The sequence below is a fragment of the Ascaphus truei genome, chromosome 21, assembly GCF_040206685.1.
Source record: "Ascaphus truei isolate aAscTru1 chromosome 21, aAscTru1.hap1, whole genome shotgun sequence".
Taxonomy (NCBI): domain Eukaryota; kingdom Metazoa; phylum Chordata; class Amphibia; order Anura; family Ascaphidae; genus Ascaphus; species Ascaphus truei.
Window position 1 is genome coordinate 15,207,812 of NC_134503.1, and position 23,665 is coordinate 15,231,476.

General features: G+C 46.5%; 1 protein-coding gene across 2 annotated transcripts; it reads right to left on the bottom strand.

Annotated features, from left to right (window-relative positions):
• Positions 1–305: 305 nt before the first annotated feature.
• Positions 306–16,771, bottom strand: AJM1 (apical junction component 1 homolog). Of its 2 annotated transcripts, none has more exons than XM_075579087.1 (2): positions 16,710–16,771; positions 306–4,043 (listed from the first exon to the last, which is right to left on the bottom strand). In XM_075579087.1, exon 2 carries the CDS (start codon positions 3,986–3,988, stop codon positions 713–715), a length of 3,276 nt encoding a protein of 1,091 aa, XP_075435202.1. In that variant the 5' UTR covers positions 3,989–4,043; positions 16,710–16,771; the 3' UTR covers positions 306–712. The 2 variants fall into 2 exon arrangements, with proteins under 2 accessions (XP_075435202.1, XP_075435201.1); XM_075579086.1 differs by having other exon boundaries at positions 16,437–16,744.
• Between the last annotated feature and the right edge of the window lie 6,894 nt (positions 16,772–23,665).

The following is a 23,665-nucleotide window of genomic DNA, read 5'->3' on the forward strand; positions in this document are numbered from 1 at the left end:
CACCAGCAGAAAGCCGCTAGGTCATTGGCGTTTCTGTTTGCTGGAGCCGCAGGGAAATGGGGGGGGTCAGGTCTAATAAAATTAAAAAGTCTTAAGAAATAAACTTTAAACCTGCAATGCTGCTTTATAATGAAAGGAATTAATTGTATGCTGTGCAGCACTAAAGTAAGGCATAGAGGAGGGGAGGCCAACGTCAGTCCTCAAGGGCCACCAACAGGTCAGGTTTTAAGGATATCCCTGCTTCAGCACAGGTGGCTCAGTCAACGGCCGAGCCACTGATTGAGCCACCTGTGCTGAAACAGGGATATCCTGAAAACCTGACCTGTTGGTGGCCCTTGAGGACTGGAGTCTGCTACTCCTGCACTAACCCCCGTGCTTGTCTTCAATGTTCATGACTCCGCTTGTTATCCCATCTCCTTTCCAACTACGCTTACAATTTACCCGTTAATTCCTTTACCACTCCAGAGGTGTGGAATGCATCAGCAACAGTATCCAAAACGCATCAACTCCCCCCCCCCAGCCCCCCAAATGCATCTGCGTTGTTCCAATCCTGCTCCTGATCAGAAGGCTCTAAAACCTTTGTGATATCTACATAATAGGACCACTCCCCGGACAAAAAAACAAACAAATCAGAACCTACAAAACAAGAGTAGAATATGGGAAACAATGAGCTGTCCGAGGGGTGTGTGTTTGAATGGAGAGTGTGGGGTGGTCACATGATGTCATCCAAGAGGTTGGGGCTGGCTACCCAATCTAGGGTCCTGGGTTCTGAAGCTGCCATAATCATGCACATGAACTGCTTGCCAGTCCTCCTATCTATGGGATAAATGGTGGTAGGCGTGAACCTCTTGTTATTCTCCACAAACTCGCACAGCTGCTGGTAGATCTTAGGATATTCATGGCGGAGGAAGACCCCCCTGATCCTCAGCTCTCTCTGGATGTGGATAAAACAGACCTCTCTGGCCTTCCTCCCCTCCTCCCCCTCTTTGTCCAGGTCAGCTGTGCCTGGCGGCGGAGTCAGGATGAGGGTCTCCATGTCCTTCTCCTTTTTCGTGATCTTCCTCTCCGGGCTGGAGGACGCTAAGGCTATTTTGGCATACTTGCGGATGGTGGGGATGTGGTGGGCTCTGGCTGAGAGCCGATCAGGGCCTCCCTGACCCCCCGCCACAGTTACATTCAGCAGGAAACATTCCTCAGGGTCGTACTGGCTGCCGGCCATCTGCAGCTCCTTGGCATGTTCTCCCAGGTTGTCCGAGTAGCTCTCTAGCTCCCTTAAAGACAGGTAGGTGGGAGACATTAGCAGGCCCTCCAGCCCTAGCTGCAGGAAGTTATCTGCAGAGCCTGGGTTGGGGAAACCGAGGAAGAGCACTCCCCTCCCCCGTGAGAGATACCCCACCTTGGCAATTCGGGAGAAGGCCTTGTGAACCTCAGTGTTCTCTCGGCAGAACTTGAGCACATGTCGGCAGACGCTGCCCATGCGGCCGTAGATACAGCTCTCTTTGTGGATGTCCCAGTCCTCACGACGGCAGTTGCGGGAGCAGTAGTAGGTGTAGCAGCTGTGGCAGGACTTGAAGTAGAGGCAGGCGTTGAACATGGTCTCTGTGCGTTGGCACTTGGCATTGGAGCAGGTCAACAGATCATCCTCATCGGCACTAAGATCCGGGGAGCAATCCTCTGGGGGCCTGTGGGGGCTGGTCACCATCACTTCAGGGAAAGCCCCCCTCCTCTGGCCCCTTTGGGATTCAGGGAAGGTGGGGGTTGGCTGTTCCTTGAGGGGCCGACTCTGTAGCAGGTGGGCCAGCTGCCCTTGAGGGTCATTTTTCCGTGGGAGCCCTATCATGTCCTCCTTTATCAACTTCCTCAACTGATCTGCCAGAGCATCTGTTTCACTGGGACGGCGGCTCGATGGGGGCTTATAGTCTATCACCAGATCTGCAATTAGCTCATCAAGTTGCTCCAGGCTGCGGTGCCGGGAGGATCTGCTTGGCATCTTCTCTTTGGCAGGATAGGAGGCATGGGCTGGATAAGTCGGTGGCGAGACTCCAGGGTCTAGCATATCCCAGCTGGCTGAGCGCCTTTCACCCCTTCCTACCCCATTCCCTCTCAAGTCATTGTCTGTGATGGTTATCTCTGGGGTGACAAACCATGAGCGACCCATGGTGTACCTTCCACCTCCACTGTCCGTATGCACCTTCTCCACAATAGAGTTCTCTGAGAGTGAGAGGGCAGCATAGCGCTTGGGAGAACAGGACAGATTAACGACCACAGGCTGGCGTCTGTCATCAGGGGATAAGGCACGTCGTTCACGGCACAACAGGTTCTCATAGCTGCGGCCCCGTGATAGTGGGTCCTCTTTGCGCCCGCCGGGGTTTAAAATATTGTCCCAAGACCTGGAGTAGGACCTGGTGTCTGTCCCAAGTCTCTGTTGGTTCATGCTGTAAGAGGCATGCCAAGATGAAAGCATTGCCTCCCTCCCAGGAGACTGAGAGGGGAAGGGAGACACCTGTACGGTTGGGTAAGACATTGGGCCCTGATCTGGAACATACCATTCACTGAACTGCAAGGGCTGTGAGGTCCTGGGGTACGGGTATGTTCTGGAGAGTGCTTCCCTTTCTGAATACTTTGCAATGTCCTCAGCAAAGAAGAGTTTGGAGGAAGCACTCTGTAGTGGAAAAGCTCGAGGGTCTTCCCCATAGTGGGGTTTGGCAGGGACACCACGAGGCGGGTAGAAACGTGGATCCTCTCCATAAAACGTCCTTAATGGGGCCTCCTGAATAGGGTAAGGTCTGGGCTCTTCAATGTAATACGTCCTTGCTGGGCCACTGGGGGATTCTTCTGGGTAGTATGAGTGTGTAGGGACTCCGTGATCAGGAAATGGACGAGGATAAGTAACACAGCCCCGTCTCATGTTTGGGCTGAAGTTAGCATCCTCCTCAGTATAGAAGAATGAAGTTGGGACACTGGGGCTGCCATACTGCCCACAGTCCCTATTGGTATATTGTGTGAAATCCCTTGGGGAAGCAACGCTTTGGTATGGGATACCTCGGAGATCAGGTGCGTACACCTCGCCACCTGGGTTACATGGAAAGTGTGTGATCCTGTGATCCCCACTGTAGGAGTCACTGGGTGTGGGTGTCCGAGACACAGATATCAGCCTTCCACTTGGCACAGCCAGGCTCCTAGGTGTGCCCGGTTGCCTTGTGCAATGTGGCACTTCCCCCCAGGTCTGGCAGGTCCTGGAACTGTGTGCAGCATGCTGCAGAACTGCATCGTCTGGTTTGATATCCATCCGGCACCGGACATGAGGACTGCAGTTGGGTTTTACACCATGAGCGTCCTCCATACAGTTGTTGCTGACGCAAAGGGGAGAAATGCGGCTCGCGCTGTTGCGCTGTGGCTGAAGTTTTATGGGGTGTACCTCATTCATTAATACCTTCGTGGGAGCATAGCTGACCTCCCTTTTGGGAGAGGCCACAGATTTCTGAGGTTCTCGGGAGGCCCGAAGGACCTCTCTACCCCTTCTGGCAATTGGTGGAGGTGACTGAGAAGAAGCCATTTGTATGGGGACTGGGGTGAAAGCAGTTTTGACCCTTGGTGCGCTTTTTGACCTTGGTCTTCTCCTTGGCTCTTTGGCTGGTTCCTTGGAGGTGTCTACCCCCTGAGACGTGTATTTTGTGTCTGATCTGACAGGGACCTTCCTGCCCACAGACTGAGTAGAAGGCTCAGGGGTTCCCGCGCGCCTCTGACGCCCACGCTGGGATGGATCCATGTTTGTAGTGTTGGTTAAGTGGTCATCTAAGGTCTCAAGAAAGTCAAAGCTGCGGCAGTGTCTCTTGTTGAATGGTTGCTGGTGTCGCTCTGTGGGGTTGGACATGAAGCCGTCACATCGTGTAGTGGGTTGACGGCTTTGAGAATCGGTGTTTGGAGTCACCTTAATGTCTTGATAAACCGTTGACACTAGTATGTCAGGCGGGTCGGTTCGTGTCATCTTAAAGAAGCGTCGCTGTGTTGCTTGCCTTCAGCTCATCTCAATGGGACATTTCCTGCAAGTGGAACAGGAGAAAGTGAGTTCATTTTGAAGGAAAAGAGAAATAAATAGCAACATAGCAGTTTGTAGTTTAAAAAGACATATATCCAATAAGTTAAACCTTTGCTTAATTCTAACTGGGTGAGGAACTCCTATTCTATTTCTCTATCTCTAATTATATTGCTACAGAAGAAGACAAACATAAACACCAGTGCAATATTTGACACTGAATATGAGCAATGCTTTCCTTGCACCTTCCACCGTTACATAGGTGGGACGCAGGGTGGTCTCCGGAGAAGAACCACGCTCATTTTGAGCACCGGGAAAGCTGCCGCCGGTTACTTCCTGGTATTGAAACCTCGCTTCACGCGGGCCAATAGGAAACCACGACGGATGATGTTTGCGGCTGCCTGTTGGCCAGCGTAACGCGGGAGATTTAACCGCCATTTTGTTCCCATTGGAGGGGATGCTACCTTACCCGGACAGTATCTAAAAAAACAGGGGGTCCCCGGAGCTTACATTATCATTAAAAAAAAATGATGGGTCAAAAAATGAAACCGAATAGGGGTACTGCTTTTTTTAAATTAAAGGGGAAATAAAAACATCTTCCTGAGTTTAGTAAATGGAAATGAGATTACTCCGTGGATCAATGATCTGTCTATGTTTTAACTTGTTGTGCATATCCCAGTTTACCATTCCTTTCTACACATAGGTGCAATCGTTTTGTTACGTGTATCTTCTGTCTATCACAGGGGAGGCCAACTCCGGAACTCAAGGGTCCCCATCAGGCCAGGGTTTAAGGATACCCCTGCTTCAGCTCAGGTGGCTCAGTAGTTGACCGAGCCACTGTTTGAGCCACCTGTGCTAAAGAAGGGATATCCTTAAACCCTGAACTGTTGGTGGCCCTTGAGGACTGGAGTTGGCCAGCCCATGTCTATCCCATTCTCTGATGGCATTAAATTCATCGTTTTAATTTGCTTTTATTGTAATAAAACCTTTCCTTAGCTGCTGGTGATCCACTTCTCTAACCTCAATGGCACATTATAGAATAAATATCACTTCTTGTTGATGCTACATTTTAGGTCGATTTGTAAATGTAATAGTGGGCAAAACCTCCCGTCTTCTCCATGTGTACTCAATGAGAACGGAGACCTGAAACGTTGGGAGCACTATGGAAAACTCTCTTCGCTCTTGTTAGTCCATTAAAAAGTACCACCACTGATGACTAATATACCACTGATTTACAGAGTGATTCTGGAAGTGCCACCACCTCTCACTAGAAATCCAACTGGTCTCAAACCAAAAAGTCTCCCACCAAGGGATTAAAAAGAAAGTATGATTGTATGGAGCACCACAACCTTGTTATTTTAAAGTCTGAACCTCCACTTCAAAAGGGCTTCATTTTTACAGATACACCTAGTTATACTGTTGTGCCGATGAGGCTACAACAGTGATGCTCAACTCCAGTCATCAAGAACCCCCAACAGGTCAGATTTGGAAGATATCCCTGCTTCGGCACAGGTGGCTCAATCAATGTCTCAGTTGACTGAGCCATTGATTGAGCCCCCTGTGCTGAAGCTGAGATAACCTTAATACCTGACTTGTTGGGGGGTTCAACAGGACTGGATTTGAGCACCACTGAACTACAACTCCAGAAGGTCCATGACTTTCCCACATTAGAACCCAAATGTAGGTAATAGTGTTAAGCATTAGTTTCCTTTATGGTCCATTCTCTTGAACAGGACATACATTCCACTAACATCGTTCAGTAAATCTGGTCTGGACTGCGAGAGGGGGCTGGGAAAATATTACACATTAACTAACGGAGGATTCATTTTGCATCCGATTTAAGTCAATGGGCTGTACTCACGGTTGCCACCACTCCTGGTCTGACCCAGAGACTATGGGTTTCAGTCATGTATCTTCGGGCCAGGGGTTTATATATGAAATCTCCGGGCGGAGCCTCGGCTCTTACCTCCTCCAGGCGGCGGCGTCTCCCCCTGCATGGTCCCGTCAACATGGATCCGTGACGTCAAACGGCGTCGTGTTGCCATGACAAGGGGAGGTCACGTGACGTCGCTGTGCCCTGTTGCCATGACAACGGGACGCCATTTGACGGGGCCAATCCTGCCGGATGATGCCGCCGACGGAGAAGGTAAAAGAGTTTAAATATATCAATAAAAAAATTATTAATTAAAAAAAAAATGCAATTGAATTGGAAAAAGTCTTTGGGTTAGCCTTCAACAGAAGGTGGCAACCTTGGTTGTACGACGTCTTCCGGAACCAGAAGGTGTCTTATGGCAGAATATATGGGCCTTTGTGTTCTGCAGAGCTGAGCATTAAACAGATCATTAGCTGGGGGACTCCATAGGAATCCTAGTTAAATCTCACGGGCAGCCAGCCTTGAGAAGTCAGCACACAGCTAAGGGCCTCAGGCCTGAGGGAAAGCATCTGGTTGTCAAGGTGTCGGCTTGCTATGCCTGACAGCACTGTCTTGGGGAGGGGTCTGACGTCCACGTCACCTCCCCATGTGGGAGCTCGCACCGCTGGGGAATCCCATCCCAATGAATACTGACAGCAATGAAACCAAAATGGGACGGGTTTAAACGTTGACATGTCAGGGAAAAAAAAACCTAATCCCCTCTCCTATCCCCTAGCCCAGTAATCCTGCAGATGGGGGCGTGGTATAGTAGTTAAAGTGTTGGTCTTGAATATACCATTTGGGGTTCAATTCCTGCTTGCGTCAGCTGTATCTGTATTATCACCAGGGCTAATCACTGGATCTCCTTTAATGGCGGCTTCACGCCTTCCCGCGTGTAAATGAGATGCATATTTAATGTCTCCGTGTAATAGATGTTTATGCATTTCTCCCAATGATTACTTTTTATGTTTCATACGCTGATGACTGGGTTTTTTTCTGCATGTAATGAGCCTTCCTTAAAGCTCTGTGTACAGTCCGTGCTGTTACAGTAACAGAGGTGCGCAGATATATATACACACAGACCCGCACGCTGTGACTGATTCCACAGGGAGCTTTGTGCTATCTCCGCAGCTGCGACATTACTGTCATTCTAGGGGGATACACAGCGCTTCAGCCATTACCCAGAACTAGCAAGACCTTCACTGCTGCTCTCGCACTACTGCTCTCGCACTGCCGTTCTCACACTACTGCTCTCGCACTGCCGCTCTCACACTACTGCTCTCGCACCACACTACTGCTCTCGCACTAGCGGCTGCCGCTCTCGCACTGCCACTCTCACACCGCTGCTCACACCACACTGCTGCTCTTGCACTGCCTCCTCACACTACTGCTCTCGCACTGTCGCCTCACACCACACTACTGCTCTCGCACTACTGCTCTCACACCGCCGCCTCACACTCCTGCTCTCGCACTGCCGCCTCACACTGCTGCTCTCGCACTGCCGCTCACACCACACTACTGCTCTCGCACTGCCGCCTCACACTGCTGCTCTTGCACTGCCGCCTCACACTGCCGCCTCACACCACACTACTGCTCTCGCACTGCCGCCTCACACTGCTGCTCTCGCACTGCCGCCTCACACTGCTGCTCTCGCACTGCCGCCTCACACCACACTACTGCTCTCGCACTGCCACCTCACACTGCTGCTCTCGCACTGCCGCCTCACACCACACTACTGCTCTCGCACTGCCGCCTCACACTGCTGCTCTCGCACTGCCGCCTCACACCACACTACTGCTCTCGCACTGCCACTCTCGCACTGCCGCTCTCGCACTACCACTCTCACACTGCCGCTCTCGCACTGCCACTCTCACACTGCCGCTCTCGCACTGCCACTCTCACACTGCCGCTCTCGCACTGCCACTCTCACACTGCCGCTCTCGCACTGCCGCTCTCGCACTGCCACTCTCGCACTGCCGCTCTCGCACTGCCACTATCACACTCCTGCTCTCACACTGCCGCTCACACCGCCGCCTCACACCGCCGCCTCACACCACACTACTGCTCTCGCACTACCGCCTCACACTCCTGCTCTCACACTGCCGCTCACACCGCCGCCTCTCACCACACTACTGCTCTTGCACTGCCGCCTCACACTGCTGCTCTCGCACTGCCACTCTCACACTGTGCTCTCGCACCGCCGCCTCACACTCCTTCTCTCACACTGCTGCTCACACCATACTACTGCTCTCGCACTGCCGCTCTTACACTGCCGCTCTCGCACTGCTGCTCTCGCACTGCCACTCTCGCACTGCCACTCTCACACTGCTGCTCTCGCACTGCCACTCTCACACTGCTGCTCTCGCACTGCCACTCTCACACTGCCGCTCTCGCACTGCCACTCTCACACTGCTGCTCTCGCACTGCCGCCTCACACTACTGCTCCTCTACACGGTATTACAGAAAGATCCTAAAATCGTTGAATATCATATTAATGGCGCGACACAAAGATCATTTTTTAAGCAAAGCGATAGCCAGCACTCCGGGGGTCCGGGGGTCCGGGAGTAAACCTGAGCGTTTCATGTGGGATCAGCGTTCCGGTCCCCCCTTGTACTTTTGTCAAGCTGCAAAGGTCGCAGGAGGGGCCAGAACGCTGACCCACATGAAACTCTCACGTTCACACCCAGCGCTCCGGCGTGCGGCCATCGCTTTGCTTATCTAAGCGCTGCCTTTCTGTGGAGGTCCCGAGCCCCCCGGGGCAGGTTGCTGTGAGAATAACGGGAGTCCTCCTTTGAATATACTGCACCTTAATAAAGCCTCAGCAGAATATTCTGGTGGCTGCTTTGCTTCTCAACTAGATTACGATTATGGCCCAGGCTTACTAAATGGTGCTAAGACTTAAGCTGTACATCGCTGGGGACCAGGTGGCAGTCTGCATAATGTGATCACTCCAGGATTGGTCAGTCCCAATATGTACCTGCTACACATCATCGTAAGCCCCTCTGGCCTGCCAGGTACATCATTAGGGCACTGTAAGGGTGAAGGCACCTGGTGACACATTCAAATAAATAGATAGTGAGATGAGTTCCAGCTTAGCCCTGCTTACTAAATATGGCCCCTATATACTTACAAGGGATTCATATATTCCGCACCATTTCATATCCCCATTAAGTTTCCCAAATGGGTGTCCTCACAGATCACTGCATAATGACACAGAACTGGTACACAATTAGAGGATATTGACGTATCCACTTTTGAGCTCTAAGAAAACAGCAGCAGTTGGGAATAGCACAGAGAACATTATTTACCGAGCAGATGGGTCTCAGGTTTCAGCCTTATTAGTTACCATGCTGTGAAATGATATGATGGACCGTAGATATAACATAGTGGGTTCATTACAAGTGGGCTCGAATAAGACAATTGGCTTTAACATTTAAGTATAATTGTGGGTATCACAAAGAATGACACCGTATAAAATTGGCAGTGTGGGTACCTGCAGAAAGGGTCTACCTTGACATGATGCCAAGCTTAACATGATGGCAGGCGTAACATGATGGCAGGCGTAACATGATGCCAGGCGTAACATGATGGCAGGCTTAACATGATGGCAGGCTTAACATGATGCCAGGCTTAACATGGTGGCAGGCTTAACATGATGGCAGGGATAACATGATGGCAGGGATAACATGATGGCAGGCTTAACATGGTGGCAGGGATAACATGATGGCAGGGATAACATGATGCCAGGCTTAACATGATGGCAGGGATAACATGGTGGCAGGGATAACATGATGGCAGGGATAACATGATGGCAGGGATAACATGATGGCAGGGATAACATGATGCCAGGCTTAACATGATGGCAGGCTTAACATGATGGCAGGGATAACATGATGGCAGGCTTAACATGATGGCAGGGATAACATGATGGCAGGGATAACATGATGGCAGGCTTAACATGATGGCAGGGATAACATGATGGCAGGCTTAACATGATGGCAGGGATAACATGATGGCAGGCTTAACATGATGGCAGGGATAACATGATGGCAGGCTTTACATGATGGCAGGCTTAACATGGTGGCAGGGATAACATGATGGCAGGGATAACATGATGCCAGGCTTAACATGATGGCAGGGATAACATGGTGGCAGGGATAACATGATGGCAGGGATAACATGATGGCAGGGATAACATGATGGCAGGGATAACATGATGCCAGGCTTAACATGATGGCAGGGATAACATGATGGCAGGGATAACATGATGGCAGGCTTAACATGATGGCAGGGATAACATGATGGCAGGCTTAACATGATGGCAGGGATAACATGATGGCAGGCTTAACATGATGGCAGGGATAACATGATGGCAGGGATAACATGATGCCAGGCTTAACATGATGGCAGGGATAACATGATGCCAGGCTTAACATGATGGCAGGGATAACATGATGCCAGGCTTAACATGATGGCAGGCTTAACATGGTGGCAGGCTTAACATGATGGCAGGGATAACATGATGCCAGGCTTAACATGATGGCAGGGATAACATGATGCCAGGCTTAACATGATGGCAGGCTTAACATGATGGCAGGCTTAACATGGTGGCAGGCTTAACATGATGGCAGGGATAACATGATGGCAGGCTTAACATGATGGCAGGCTTAACATGATGGCAGGGATAACATGATGGCAGGCTTAACATGATGGCAGGGATAACATGATGCCAGGCTTAACATGATGCCAGGCTTAACATGATGGCAGGTATAACATGATGGCAGGCTTAACATGATGGCAGGGATAACATGATGGCAGGCTTAACATGATGGCAGGCTTAACATGATGGCAGGGATAACATGATGGCAGGCTTAACATGATGGCAGGGATAACATGATGCCAGGCTTAACATGATGCCAGGCTTAACATGATGGCAGGTATAACATGATGGCAGGCTTAACATGATGGCAGGGATAACATGATGGCAGGGATAACATGATGGCAGGGATAACATGATGGCAGGCTTAACATGATGGCAGGTATAACATGATGGCAGGGATAACATGATGGCAGGCTTAACATGATGGCAGGTATAACATGATGGCAGGCTTAACATGATGGCAGGGATAACATGATGGCAGGCTTAACATGATGGCAGGCTTAACATGATGGCAGGGATAACATGATGGCAGGCTTAACATGATGGCAGGGATAACATGATGCCAGGCTTAACATGATGCCAGGCTTAACATGATGGCAGGGATAACATGATGCCAGGCTTAACATGATGGCAGGCGTAACATGATGGCAGGGATAACATGATGGCAGGCTTAACATGATGGCAGGCTTAACATGATGGCAGGGATAACATGATGCCAGGCTTAACATGATGGCAGGGATAACATGATGGCAGGGATAACATGATGGCAGGGATAACATGATGGCAGGCTTAACATGATGACAGGAATAACATGATGGCAGGGATAACATGATGGCAGGAATAACATGATGCCAGGCTTAACATGATGGCAGGGATAACATGATGCCAGGCTTAACATGATGGCAGGGATAACATGATGGCAGGGATAACATGATGGCAGGCTTAACATGATGGCAGGGATAACATGATGGCAGGGATAACATGATGGCAGGGATAACATGATGGCAGGCTTAACATGATGGCAGGGATAACATGATGGCAGGGATAACATGATGGCAGGGATAACATGATGGCAGGGATAACATGATGGCAGGGATAACATGATGGCAGGCTTAACATGATGGCAGGGATAACATGATGGCAGGGATAACATGATGGCAGGGATAACATGATGCCAGGCTTAACATGATGGCAGGGATAACATGATGGCAGGGATAACATGATGCCAGGCTTAACATGATGGCAGGGATAACATGATGGCAGGGATAACATGATGGCAGGCTTAACATGATGACAGGAATAACATGATGGCAGGGATAACATGATGGCAGGAATAACATGATGCCAGGCTTAACATGATGGCAGGCTTAACATGATGGCAGGGATAACATGATGGCAGGGATAACATGATGGCAGGGATAACATGATGGCAGGCTTAACATGATGCCAGGCTTAACATGATGGCAGGGATAACATGATGGCAGGCTTAACATGATGCCAGGCTTAACATGATGGCAGGGATAACATGATGGCAGGCTTAACATGATGGCAGGGATAACATGATGCCAGGCTTAACATGATGCCAGGCTTAACATGATGGCAGGGATAACATGATGGCAGGGATAACATGATGGCAGGGATAACATGATGGCAGGGATAACATGATGCCAGGCTTAACATGATGGCAGGGATAACATGATGGCAGGGATAACATGATGCCAGGCTTAACATGATGGCAGGGATAACATGATGGCAGGCTTAACATGATGGCAGGGATAACATGATGGCAGGCTTAACATGATGGCAGGGATAACATGATGCCAGGCATAACATGATGGCAGGCTTAACATGATGGCAGGGATAACATGATGGCAGGCTTAACATGATGGCAGGGATAACATGATGGCAGGCTTAACATGATGGCAGGGATAACATGATGCCAGGCATAACATGATGCCAGGCTTAACATGATGGCAGGGATAACATGATGGCAGGCTTAACATGATGGTAGGGATAACATGATGCCAGGCTTAACATGATGGCAGGGATAACATGATGGCAGGCATAACATGATGGCAGGCTTAACATGATGGCAGGGATAACATGATGGCAGGGATAACATGATGGCAGGCTTAACATGATGGTAGGGATAACATGATGGCAGGGATAACATGATGGCAGGCTTAACATGATGGTAGGGATAACATGATGCCAGGCTTAACATGATGGCAGGGATAACATGATGACAGGAATAACATGATGGCAGGAATAACATGATGCCAGGCTTAACATGATGGCAGGGATAACATGATGCCAGGCTTAACATGATGGCAGGGATAACATGATGGCAGGGATAACATGATGGCAGGGATAACATGATGCCAGGCTTAACATGATGGCAGGGATAACATGATGCCAGGCATAACATGATGGCAGGCTTAACATGATGGCAGGGATAACATGATGGCAGGGATAACATGATGGCAGGGATAACATGATGGCAGGGATAACATGATGGCAGGGATAACATGATGGCAGGGATAACATGATGGCAGGAATAACATGATGGCAGGGATAACATGATGCCAGGCTTAACATGATGGCAGGGATAACATGATGCCAGGCTTAACATGATGGCAGGGATAACATGATGGCAGGGATAACATGATGGCAGGGATAACATGATGGCAGGCTTAACATGATGGCAGGGATAACATGATGGCAGGGATAACATGATGGCAGGGATAACATGATGCCAGGCATAACATGATGGCAGGCTTAACATGATGGCAGGGATAACATGATGGCAGGGATAACATGATGGCAGGGATAACATGATGGCAGGGATAACATGATGGCAGGGATAACATGATGGCAGGGATAACATGATGGCAGGGATAACATGATGGCAGGGATAACATGATGCCAGGCATAACATGATGGCAGGCTTAACATGATGGCAGGGATAACATGATGGCAGGGATAACATGATGGCAGGGATAACATGATGGCAGGGATAACATGATGGCAGGGATAACATGATGGCAGGGATAACATGATGGCAGGGATAACATGATGGCAGGGATAACATGATGGCAGGGATAACATGTTTTGGCCAAAAGATTGAATTACATTTCCTATACTTCTTGGAAGAAAACATATAAATGAATGAAATAATTTGCTATATTGAATGTGCATTTAGGATTCGTTGTTTAGTGTAAATGCTACATGCACGGACCATTACGTATGAGAAGAATGCATATAAAGCAATTACAGAATGTGTATGTATTAGATGGGCTTTGGGGGGTTTCTATGTTTCCTACAGAACTACACTGTTAATTTACTGTATATACCAGTGAAAAATATCAAAAGAAAAAAATGTTAGTTGCATTTTCATAGGAAGTGTTTTTGATGTGAAGATTTCGAAGTGCTTAGGTTGCATTAGATTGCAAGCTCTTCGGAGCAGGAATTCTTTCTCCCAATGTTAAATTTATGACTTGATGCACTTATCCCATCTGTGTTATTATATTCCCTGTATTGTAAAGTTTGTAAGAATGATGAAGGGCTGGCACCTCGTTAGTGCTGTTAAAAATAAAAAAATATACATACAAATATATTAAAATAAGACTATGACCCTCATTCAGTAATCTGCGATAGCGCTGATCCAACTTCAATAGGGCTTTCCGTGCGATAGCACCCGATCGGCACTATTGCAGCTTACTGAATAAAGGCCTGTGTCTGAACATACTGTAGGATTATAATGAACACGTAAGGAATATTTGTATTGTTTTTGCAATCCTGCCCCAACTCTTTCTCGAGTAAAGACATCATACGAAGGGGGCAATTGCTAATACTACCCTGTATTTTGCCCCCAAAGAATCTTAAAATCCAATAACATATACACAATGTATTATTAAGGGATTGCCACTGTACCAGGGAAACTCCGCGGTTATCATTTCATATCCCAGAATCCCTCACTGTTTATTGGCTCTCCCTCAAGTGAGGCCATTATGAAATTCAATCTTCCTTTTGATTCCATGTGCCATGTTGTTTTATCCCAAGCTGCATATGGGGCTTTCTCCGACTCCAAAGGGCCCAATAAACTAGAGCAGGAGTGGCCAACGCCAGTCCTTAAGGGCCACCAACACGTCAGGTTTTCAGAATATCCCTGATTCAGCACAGGTAGTACAGTCATGACTGAGCCTCTGATTGAGCCACATATGCTGAAGCAGGGATATCCTGAAAACCTGACCTGTTGGTGGCCCTTAAGGACTGGCGTTGGCCGCTCCTGCACTAGACTATGAGCAATGTCCTGTTACAGGTGTCAGATGCAATAGGTACAGTATATTAAGTTAGGTCCCTCGCATCAATGTATCAATGACCTTGTGTAGCTCTTGGTTTCTTCAATGCCAGTTGTATCACTCCACCGATATGAGTGGTTATACTGTATGGAGCGTTATACACCTCTTGGCCTCATCTTCCTTCTCCTTGTAAAGATCATCAATATCAGATGAACAATTATTTCAACCCCTTCCCTGCCAGCACAGGGGTTTAACCTTGTCTGCCTACCACATTTCTATTAAAACAGTTAAAAAAAAAAAAAAAAAAAAAAAAAAAAAAAAACATTTGATGATTTGACACAAAGTTTAGTTTACAACACTCTGCAAGAGAACTGGGAACCTGAGACTGTCCAGCTGACCTTTCTGCTTTCAAGCTTTGATTAATGTGCTTTTATACGAAATGTAAATGGATGAGGCATTACTGTAAAGCACTCTGAATGTCCTCGTCCTTTACATGTATATCAGGGTTGCCGGGTTCCTGGAAATGTTCTGGGTGCAATCAAAATAAAAATGATACGGATAAATAGATGTAATCACATCTAGCACACAATCATACAATATATATTTACATCTAGCATGCAATCACACTATATCCTCACACCTAGCACACAAGGATGCAATGTACTGGTATATACCCACATCCAGTATCCACTGTATACCCCACCATACAGTATATATACCTACCTTTATCATATTATATATGACAATTAGAGGAATATACACATACTACTAACACACAGTATACATTAATTTCTAATATACAGTAATATATATATAAAAATATATATATAGTGTATGTGTGTGTATATATATATATATATATATATATATATATATATATATATATATATATATATATATATATAGCTACTACTACACACACACACAAATCTAACTGACAGTATATAAACCCCTTCCTCTCTGGTAGTGTAGACCCACCTCTAATACACCATCCCCTACCATGCAGATCACATATATGAAGCTTGTATCTCTCCTGGAGGATCCCCATTAAGTCATTAAAACATGGCTGAATAGATAGACACACACCTAAAAAAATGGATTTGACATGGCCCCCTATGGCTCCCAACCTTATTATCAGATGCCTCCCTCTCCTCCTCCCCCAGCCTACATTATATTTGCATCAGTAACATCACCACCAACGTATTGATTGTACAATATAATGTAATTATATGACATGGGGCAGATGTTTGTTTTAATAGGATTAGCCCATGGAAATCCCATGTGTTTATTATGTTCCCTCTTAGTATATCTCCCCCTCCTCTCCCCTCCCATCTATGGATGCAGGATGGAGAGATCAGGCAGATTTAAGACATGGATGATGCCCTGATACCCTAAGCAGATCACTATCCCTTCACCCTCCTACTTCCTCCATCCTGCTGCATATTACAGCATCCCCTGCTGCTTGTGATCAGGGGGGGAGACCCACGCCTCTCTCTCTCTCTCTCTCTCTCTCTGCTGCCTCCTTACCTGTCCCATCTCCTCCATCCAACACCCCTGACAGCCTGGGAAAGGAAACAGCCATCTGACCAAGCACATGATCCCCCAATAATCCCCATCTCATCCATCTCAGGGTGATCCAAGAGTGGGAGCTGCTGCTGCTGCTGCATCCTCATGCAGGGGCATGCCATGCTGCATTGGTTGCTGGGGATGCCCTGCCTTGTTGCATCTTCTGCACAGTCACAGATACCCCCCTCTCTCCTCCTCTCCCTGATCTCAGATCGGGGAGCCCCCACCATGTACCTGTTAGCCTTTGATGGGCTCCTTAGAAGATTCCAGTTTCACTTTAGGATCAGGATTGCCTCTGCTGGCCGAGCTCAGCAGCAGAGAATCCTTAAAGGGCCAGTGCACCTGCCAACGAGAGAGGCTTAACATGATGCCAGGCTTAACATGATGGCAGGGATAACATGATGGCAGGGATAACATGATGCCAGGCTTAACATGATGGCAGGGATAACATGATGGCAGGGATAACATGATGGCAGGGATAACATGATGGCAGGGATAACATGATGGCAGGGATAACATGATGCCAGGCTTAACATGATGGCAGGCTTAACATGATGGCAGGGATAACATGATGGCAGGCTTAAGGCCATGCAGGAGGCATGTTAAAGGGGGGGCATGTGTAGTAGCACACATGTGTAGCCCCCACACGTGTAGGCCTCCAGTTATTTAATGTTATATTGTACAATTACATCGCTGGCTTAGATGCCAACCTCTAAGGACCAAAGTTAGTGAGATCTGGGTTGCTGGTCAATGGAAACGTGTTCATTACAAGACGTGCAAATAGGTGCCATACACTTTAGTTCCTCTGTCAATATGGGATGCATACAGGAGCTGACACACAAGTGAGCAAATAAAGGCTCCATAACGTAGTATTTATTATATGGGAAGAGCATGTTACCAATAACAGAGTTTGTATTTCTTTATGTAGTTGTGTATACTGATATTTACATCATGGGGAGGTGTGGATAACTTCCCCTATAACTTGCAGATCCTTTATCAAACCAGCCATGGATCTTCCAGCTGCCTTCATTAGCTGAAGGTTCCGAGCTGCAGCCAATTGAGAGTCAGAGGGGCTTTCACACACAGGCAGGAATAGGTACAATAGGTGCAGCTTTCATAAATTGGTACAGGACATTAAAAAAGACAGATACAGTAAATGTGTACAGTTGTAGGGTAGGAGACTGTTGACGCTAAACATAAGTGGGACCGACTCCAAATCAGCGAGACTCACAGAAAAAGAACGAGCGCCAACAGGTCTACTGGGATCTAAACCCCTTTCCTGTCCTGCAACGTGTCTTAAAGGGGTGACATGCAGGGGATCTTGTCATAGGAGTAGAGTAAAGAGGGGTCGGCATGACATGCAAAAACCCTGGACAAGAATAGAACTCACCGGCCCAAAAATGAATTAAAAAAACTTTATTAAACTACATAAAAATGTGAAACATCCACATGAAAAACCAAGCTCCTCCTCCCACGCGTTTCACGCCGTCACTGGCGCTTTCTTGTCATAGGTGCACCAAGTAAACACCCAGTTGTAAGGTCCAATAACACTGCGAGTTTTAAACAAAAAGGGGCATTTTAATGGAAATATTACAGTTTCAAATGTGAGACAATCCATATGAGACAACCGAGGCTGACAATGTGTGGAATTGGCCTCAGGAGTGAATACGGAGCGACCAACTCTACCCCCGAAGCCTTCCATTCATCCTGCAAGCCTAGTCGGGAGCTGTATGGGGGTAATGGGACTGAGCATGCTTATAGAGGGCAGAGTGACACCGCCCAAGGATATGACTGCAAAAGACCCACCATGGGCTGGTATCGGACCGTGAGAATTTCTAGGTTGTTGGGCACAGAGAAAGGCCAGGGCCACTTTCTGCCGGCCGCTTGGATCTCAGATGCAGAGCATGGGAGGAAGGACGGCTGGACGCTAACACATTCCATGTTTATCCAGAGTCCAGGCAACCAGCAAGTCTGGGCTTGTACTTGTATACTAGCGCATAGCATTGGAAGTCTGTTTATCTTTAGCAATGAGCTGGTATATCAGTGTGTGCATATATATATACACACACACACACACACACACACACACACACACACACACACGCACACACTGATATACCAGCTCATTGCTAAAGATAAACAATATTATGCACGAGTCTGCTTCCTATTATCCTTTTGTACTGTACTTACCTTTCCTGCAGTCTGCACCAATGCAGTTAATGTAACTTTAGTGGAGTGCTGTGACTACCTGCATTCGCATATTATTATTATTATTTTATTTTTATTTATCTCTCTCTCATAAAAATATTACTTGTGAGCACATTCACATGTCTTAGACAGGTCTGCAACCCTGCTTTTCACCATTATCAACTAGCATACAGTGCTTCCACTGCAGCAAGGGATTCTGGGAAATGACATGCAAATGAGCACACAGTGTCATATAAATGTAGGTGTAGTAGACACACAGGTGAAATCCCAAGTGTACGTATCATAAAAATACACCAGGTATCAGCACCTAGTCTGATGAAGAAGACACATCACAGCAGTAAATGTGATCAAAAGATCATATTATCCATACAATAATAACCAACATTTCAGTCCACTGTAGGACCTTCATCAGGGCACAGAGGATAGATAGATAGATAGATAGATAGATAGATAGATAGATAGATAGATAGATAGATGTAGAAGTATCTGTACCGTGTTAATAATAATCAATTTCTCAATTGATCAGTTGATCATTGATCAGTTAATAATCAAAACCGAATAGACGATACCGTTCTGTGGCTAATAAAAGGCTTTTGTTTGTGCGAGCTTTCGATATACACTGATCTCTTCTTCCGGCAGTGTTACAATGGCCATTATATATATATACACACACACACACACACACACCAGTGATTTTGTATAGATGTGTGTGTATCTGTAGTAATGCCTTCATATACATGCGTATAAATGTGTGCACAGTACGTGTGCTTGTGTTGGTATATTCGATTGTATTCACCAGTGTATTTGTGCTTCTCCATTGTGTGTAGCAATGAGCATTTAGATACAGTATGCATGTTTATCTGTGTTTTGCATAACATGTATAAAGCTGATTGAGAGGTACAGCATCAAAAAGTTATAAATCACAACACAAAACATAAAAAGATACAAAGCAGATGGTCCTGTTTCATTAACCCCTTATGTGTTGCAGGCTTCTTGAGAAGCATTATATCACTCTGAATAGATTTGAACCTAACTGCTATACTTGTTTCTTATAGGGACTTTCTGAAGGTACAAATATAAGATTTGGGGTCTTATTCTTTATACGCCGAAAAGGCTGAGTGGGCCTTTTTCACCCCAAAATCTCCTTTGAAGTGTATGAGGCTTTTCGTCCGAAAACTGTCCCTTTGGCATTTAAAGCTTTACCGCCTAAGAAGTTACTAAGGCGACTATCTTGGCCTTACCCACCACATTTATTTCTTTATTAAATATTTTAGCTGGAAAAAACCGTTGCGTTACCTCTAGTGTTCACACCTGTCCTGAGTACAGAATATTGTGATGACAAACATCGGATATATCACCGTTACCCACTTTGTTGAAAGTGAGAAGTCTTCACAGATCTTAAACAGGCGGTTTTGTGAGACCCTTGTTCCAGAAACGAGGTGTGCGGTAAGAGAAGGAAGAGCGACTATTTCCTTTATTGAACCTTAGAACTGTAAGCAGGCTTCTGGAGGGGGGTAAGGGCTGTGTACAGCAGGGGTGAGAAGCCTGGTTAGATAATTGGGTAACTTGTCCAGAAAGTATTTGAAAGTTAGACAGCAAAAATGTACATCGCATCTGGAAACAAGGCCCAGCCAACCTTGTCCATGTACCCAATGTTTCATGGGTATTGTAAATACATATCGAGACAAAACAGCATATTGAATAGTATAAATATTGAGTTTGATAAGGTGAATTTGGGGTGCTGGACTATACACTATGTACCTATAGGCAATAATTGGCATTATCATCTGTTGAACAATGCACTTTCTGACCATGGAACTTAGGCTAGATTTATTTCTACGACGTGTGCCCAGGTTAGTATAGATTTGGACGTCAATTTTTCAATATGCAAAACGGTAACCTTGCCATATAGCAAAATATATCAAGCTGATAACTGAGGCTCGTTTTGTGTTCCAGTTGGCTCTAATTAATAGCTCTGTCATTGGAAGCTTTTGAAGTGTAGCCTTTGTCCCAAATACCATAGCTACTGTTTTGTAATAATGTAATAACACTCCCTCTCCAATTATACCTATGTGTTTATGTGCATAAATCTGTGTAATTATGTGACGAAAAAAACAACATCATATAGGTATAAGGCACAGAACGAGAGAGACAATGACAAAGAGGCATCCAAAGAAGATAACAAAGTAGACCGAAACTGAGGATCTAGGCCCATATTTACTACGCGGTAAACAACTTCCTGTACCAAAAAACACCTTAAGTGAATTTAAGTGAATGGGTTTTAGGATGCCATATTTAATACGCGGTCTTCAGCCATAATACACCATCCGAAGCTGGAAGACGCCTTATTGCCCATTCAAGTCAAGTGTCTTCCAGCATCGGAAGGGGCCTAGTGAAAGAAGACTGCCGAGGTGTATCCCAGAACCAGAGAGTGTCTTATGGAATAGCCCTGCCTAGTAAATATAACCCATTGTGACAGACAAATTGAAACACAGCAATCACGGTCAAAAAGAAGGCGACATAAAGGTATTATAGACAGGGGCCCCTTTCCAATATAATGGGCAGCAGAGTTACATACAGTTCACAATACATCAACTTCTATAAAAGTGCATGGAAGTTGAGGAATCGTTAAAGAAGCAATTCTGCCCATTTTGCATTTGAATTATTTTACTTAATTCCAACAAGTGGGTCCCCTGGAGATGATCAACATGATTTTTTGGTTGAGACCCACCCTGGCTCTTGAGATACTTACCGTTTTATTTGCTGGTTTACTTCCTGAATTTTCAAAGATGTCACCAGCAGTCATCCAATAGGAAGCTGCCACGTCATCCGTCGTGGCTTCCCATTTGCCTCTGGCATGTTGATTTCCCGAATTCGTGTGGCCACCCTGGCAACCTAAAACGGTAAGTATTTTGGAAACCGGTGGATCCCTGAAGCTCACACGACTGTGATTCAGCTCCGCGGGACCTCTGAGCTGAAGGAGCAGCTTATTGGTAAGAATAGTGACTTCGAAGTTTGATTCCCAGCTTTCCTGGTGACCTTCAGCAAGTGACGTTATCTCCTTGTACCTCAGGCACCAACATAAGATTGTAAGTTGGTGAAAGTACTCCTCGACAAAGTACTTTTTGTACAAAACACGTAGGAGGGCTGTTACCTCCTTCAGCATGTCTTCTTATTAAAGGATATTTTTCTATCTACTACATTACCTGGATCTTGTTTTCATCAGCTGTCACGCTTCCATCGTTTCAGGAAGTGGGTGAGTGACAAGGAAATATAGGAAGAGACTGTGAGTACTTTTTTGCATTTGACTGAAGTATTGATATTCCCAATGAGGCTTGGGGTGGTGTGAAGTTGTCATCCACCCTAGCTTCCAGGGAGTACTTGTCCTGTTATTTATCATCTTCAAGATTACTCACCTGCAAGCAAGTCTCACTCATTATGGTCAGATTACCTAACCGCCCACTCTCCTTTGAACACTGTGAAATATTGACTTATATGTCCACATACATTTTATTTATACAATGTGTTACCAGGAAGTAATACATTGAGAGTTACCTCTCGTTTTCAAGTCTGACATTGGTCCTTAACCACCTTGCACCCAACCATAAGATTGTAAGTTGTCTGAGCATGCACTAATTGTGCCGCAAAATTCTACGTAACGCACTGCGGACAAGGTGTGGTTAGAATTATATTTAGAATATATATTATATTGTCCTCCATATTGAATAGGTTGGGAAGATGGGCAGGGAATAAAAATATCTTGTGCGCAAAATGGTAAACAACTCTAAAGCCAAAAGAAACCGTGCAGAGAAGTGTAAAACACGGAAAGACGATGTTCATCATTTGTGTTCAACAAAATAGCTTTTGTAAAACTTCGAGCCTGGGCTGTGGTTTCCATGGTAACAATTTTGGACCTGTTCCCGTGTATTATTTCTCGACTGTTCTGTCGTCATTTCTCATTTCTAACAGGACCTCTCACTCTTGCACCAGGCTCAGCTGCTATGGGCAATTGTTTGTATGTGAAGGAGAGCCTTGCCCTGGTGCTGCCTTCCCCTCTGCACCATCAGGCACACAGGCCTATATCTACTAAGCAGTCTTCTGCCATAAGACACCTTCTGCTTCTGGAAGTCAAATGACAACCCATTAACTTGAATAGGCTGTAAGGCATCTTCTAGCGCCAGAAGGTGCATTATAGCAGGAGAGGGCTTAGTCAATCTGAGCCTCAGTGTTGTAGCAGTGCACATACACTACCACTGTACCTCTATAGCAGGAACACTACGTGTCTTGGGGTCCTAGACCAACTGCACGGTCTGCACCTACAAACAAAGTGCTTTTTGAGTGAGGTAAACTTGCATAGGTTAGGGGGACTTACATAGGGATTGCTTGGAAGAACCTCCATCCAGCACCAGTAGAGGAACCACAGTGGGACCTATTTTTATGTGCAAAATGTTGAGCGGTCTGAGTACAGTGTTAATGTGTGGCTAACCCAGTGCGGCTAATACAGTGCGGCTAACCCAGTGCGGCTAACCCAGTGCTGCTAATACCGTGCGGCTAATACCGTGCGGCTAACCAGTGTGGCTAATACCGTGCGGCTAACCCAGTGCGGCTAACCCAGTGCTTTCTCTGAAATCTTTTTGCTCTGCAATACAATGTTGGTCCCTCCGGCAGAAAAATGGGCATCAAAACCTGCTATAGGCCGTGTTCCCTCTAGTTTGGTTCAAAACTGGTGTAAAATATCCCTACATTTCTCAGTTACAAAATCCTATTGCTCCCAAGATGAGCACTCACTGAAATCGCCCAGACTGGTGGCAAAGTGTCCAATTTGGGCTCTTCTTTCTTGTTTAGTTTAAATGTATACCTACCCAAGGAGCACCACCACCTATACACTATCTACAGCTGATGCGGGGGTACACATCATAGTCTACCTGCTCTCAAGATGTTTTATTTTTTTAGATATATCTAGTGATTGGTTTAGTGCTAAT

Excerpts from the sequence above, each read along its gene's own strand:
- AJM1 (XM_075579087.1), bottom strand. The coding sequence starts at position 3,988 with ATGACACGAACCGACCCGCCTGACATACTAGTGTCAACGGTTTATCAA.